This window comes from Taudactylus pleione, unplaced genomic scaffold (assembly GCF_031769625.1).
Source record: "Taudactylus pleione unplaced genomic scaffold, aTauple2 ptg000095l, whole genome shotgun sequence".
Classification (NCBI taxonomy): Eukaryota; Metazoa; Chordata; class Amphibia; order Anura; family Myobatrachidae; genus Taudactylus; species Taudactylus pleione.
In genome coordinates this window covers 2,833,972-2,835,305 of record NW_028284497.1, presented here as the reverse complement: position 1 = coordinate 2,835,305, position 1,334 = coordinate 2,833,972, and the positions used below count along the sequence as shown (strand labels likewise).

General features: G+C 37.1%; 1 protein-coding gene across 1 annotated transcript; it reads left to right on the top strand.

Moving 5' to 3' along the window:
* LOC148526478 (olfactory receptor 13G1-like) lies at nucleotides 1-966 on the top strand. The gene has a single exon (XM_088470138.1). The coding sequence runs from the start codon at nucleotides 1-3 to the stop codon at nucleotides 964-966; it is 966 nt and encodes a 321-aa protein (XP_088326264.1).
* Nucleotides 967-1,334: the final 368 nt, after the last annotated feature.

Genomic DNA, 1,334 nt, shown 5'->3' with positions numbered 1-1,334 from the left:
ATGAAGACCAATGGCTCTCTTGTGTCCGAATTTATTATCTTAGGCTTATCAACACGTCCAGAAATGGAAGCACCACTATTTATCTTGTTTTTGATAACTTACATAGTAGCTATGCTTGGTAACTTAATTATCCTTATTCTCTCCATTATTGACCCTGGTCTTAACACACCAATGTACTTCTTCTTGGGATTGTTGTCGTTTCTTGACATCTGTTGTACATCAGCTACTTTACCTAAAATGCTCACTAGTTATGTGACCAAATCTAAGGTCATAACATATTATGGATGTGTTGCCCAGTTGTTCTTCTTCACTTGGCCCATGGGTGTTGAGCTTCTACTGCTTACAGTCATGGCATATGACCGATATATTGCAATTGGCCATCCACTGCGGTATGCTACAATAATTAATCGTAAAATCTGCATTACTTTAGCGACCACTATCACCGTTATTGGCTCACTTAATTCCATGACACATACGTACTGTACCTTCCGACTCCCATACTGTGATGATAATAAGATAAACCATTTTTTCTGTGAGATAATGCCTTTGCTGAAACTTGCATGTGGTGATACCTACATAAATGAGATTGTGGTGTTTACTGCTGATTTTATTCTTGGCATTTGCTGTTTCCTCCTGACTTGTATTTCTTATGTCTTTATTTTCAACATCATACTAAAGATACGTTCAGCTGAAGGCAAACGCAAGGCATTCTCCACTTGTGCCTCACACATAATAATTGTGTCTATGTATTATGGAGCGGTCATTTTCACCTACATCCGCCCCAGGTCTAACCTGTCTTTAGAAAAAGACAAAATAGTGTCTGCTCTATATGCTGTGATTACCCCCACTTTGAATCCTATAATATATAGTTTAAGGAATAAAGAAGTCAAAGAGGCATTTAGAAGGGCTGTTAAGAGACTAGTTCACTTAAAGCACATAATGAAAAAGTCTATCTGTTACCTATAGTCATGCAAATCATATTATTTGGTCAGTCTCTTAATATATCTATATAGCATTTCTTTTATGATTTTTTTTTAAATATGTTCAAAGTCAAAAAAAATAATATTTTCAAAGAATAATTGTTATTAATTTCAGTGTTGTGTACTACTTCATATTTTCTTCACAGTGTTGTGTACTATTCCACACTGCGATATATGTAATTTAATTTGCAATGTAAAAATACAAATACAGGGCTGGATTCGGGTTGGGTATGGGATGCCGGCAGTTGGGATACTGACAATCAGTATCCTGATGCCGGGATCCCGACAGGGTTAACATACTGACACTTGTTGGTCGGTATGATAACCCTCCCCCTCTCCCTACCCTAACCCTCC

What these genes read in the sequence shown, in the direction of transcription:
- LOC148526478 (XM_088470138.1), top strand. Translation starts at nt 1, where the DNA reads ATGAAGACCAATGGCTCTCTTGTGTCCGAATTTATTATCTTAGGCTTA.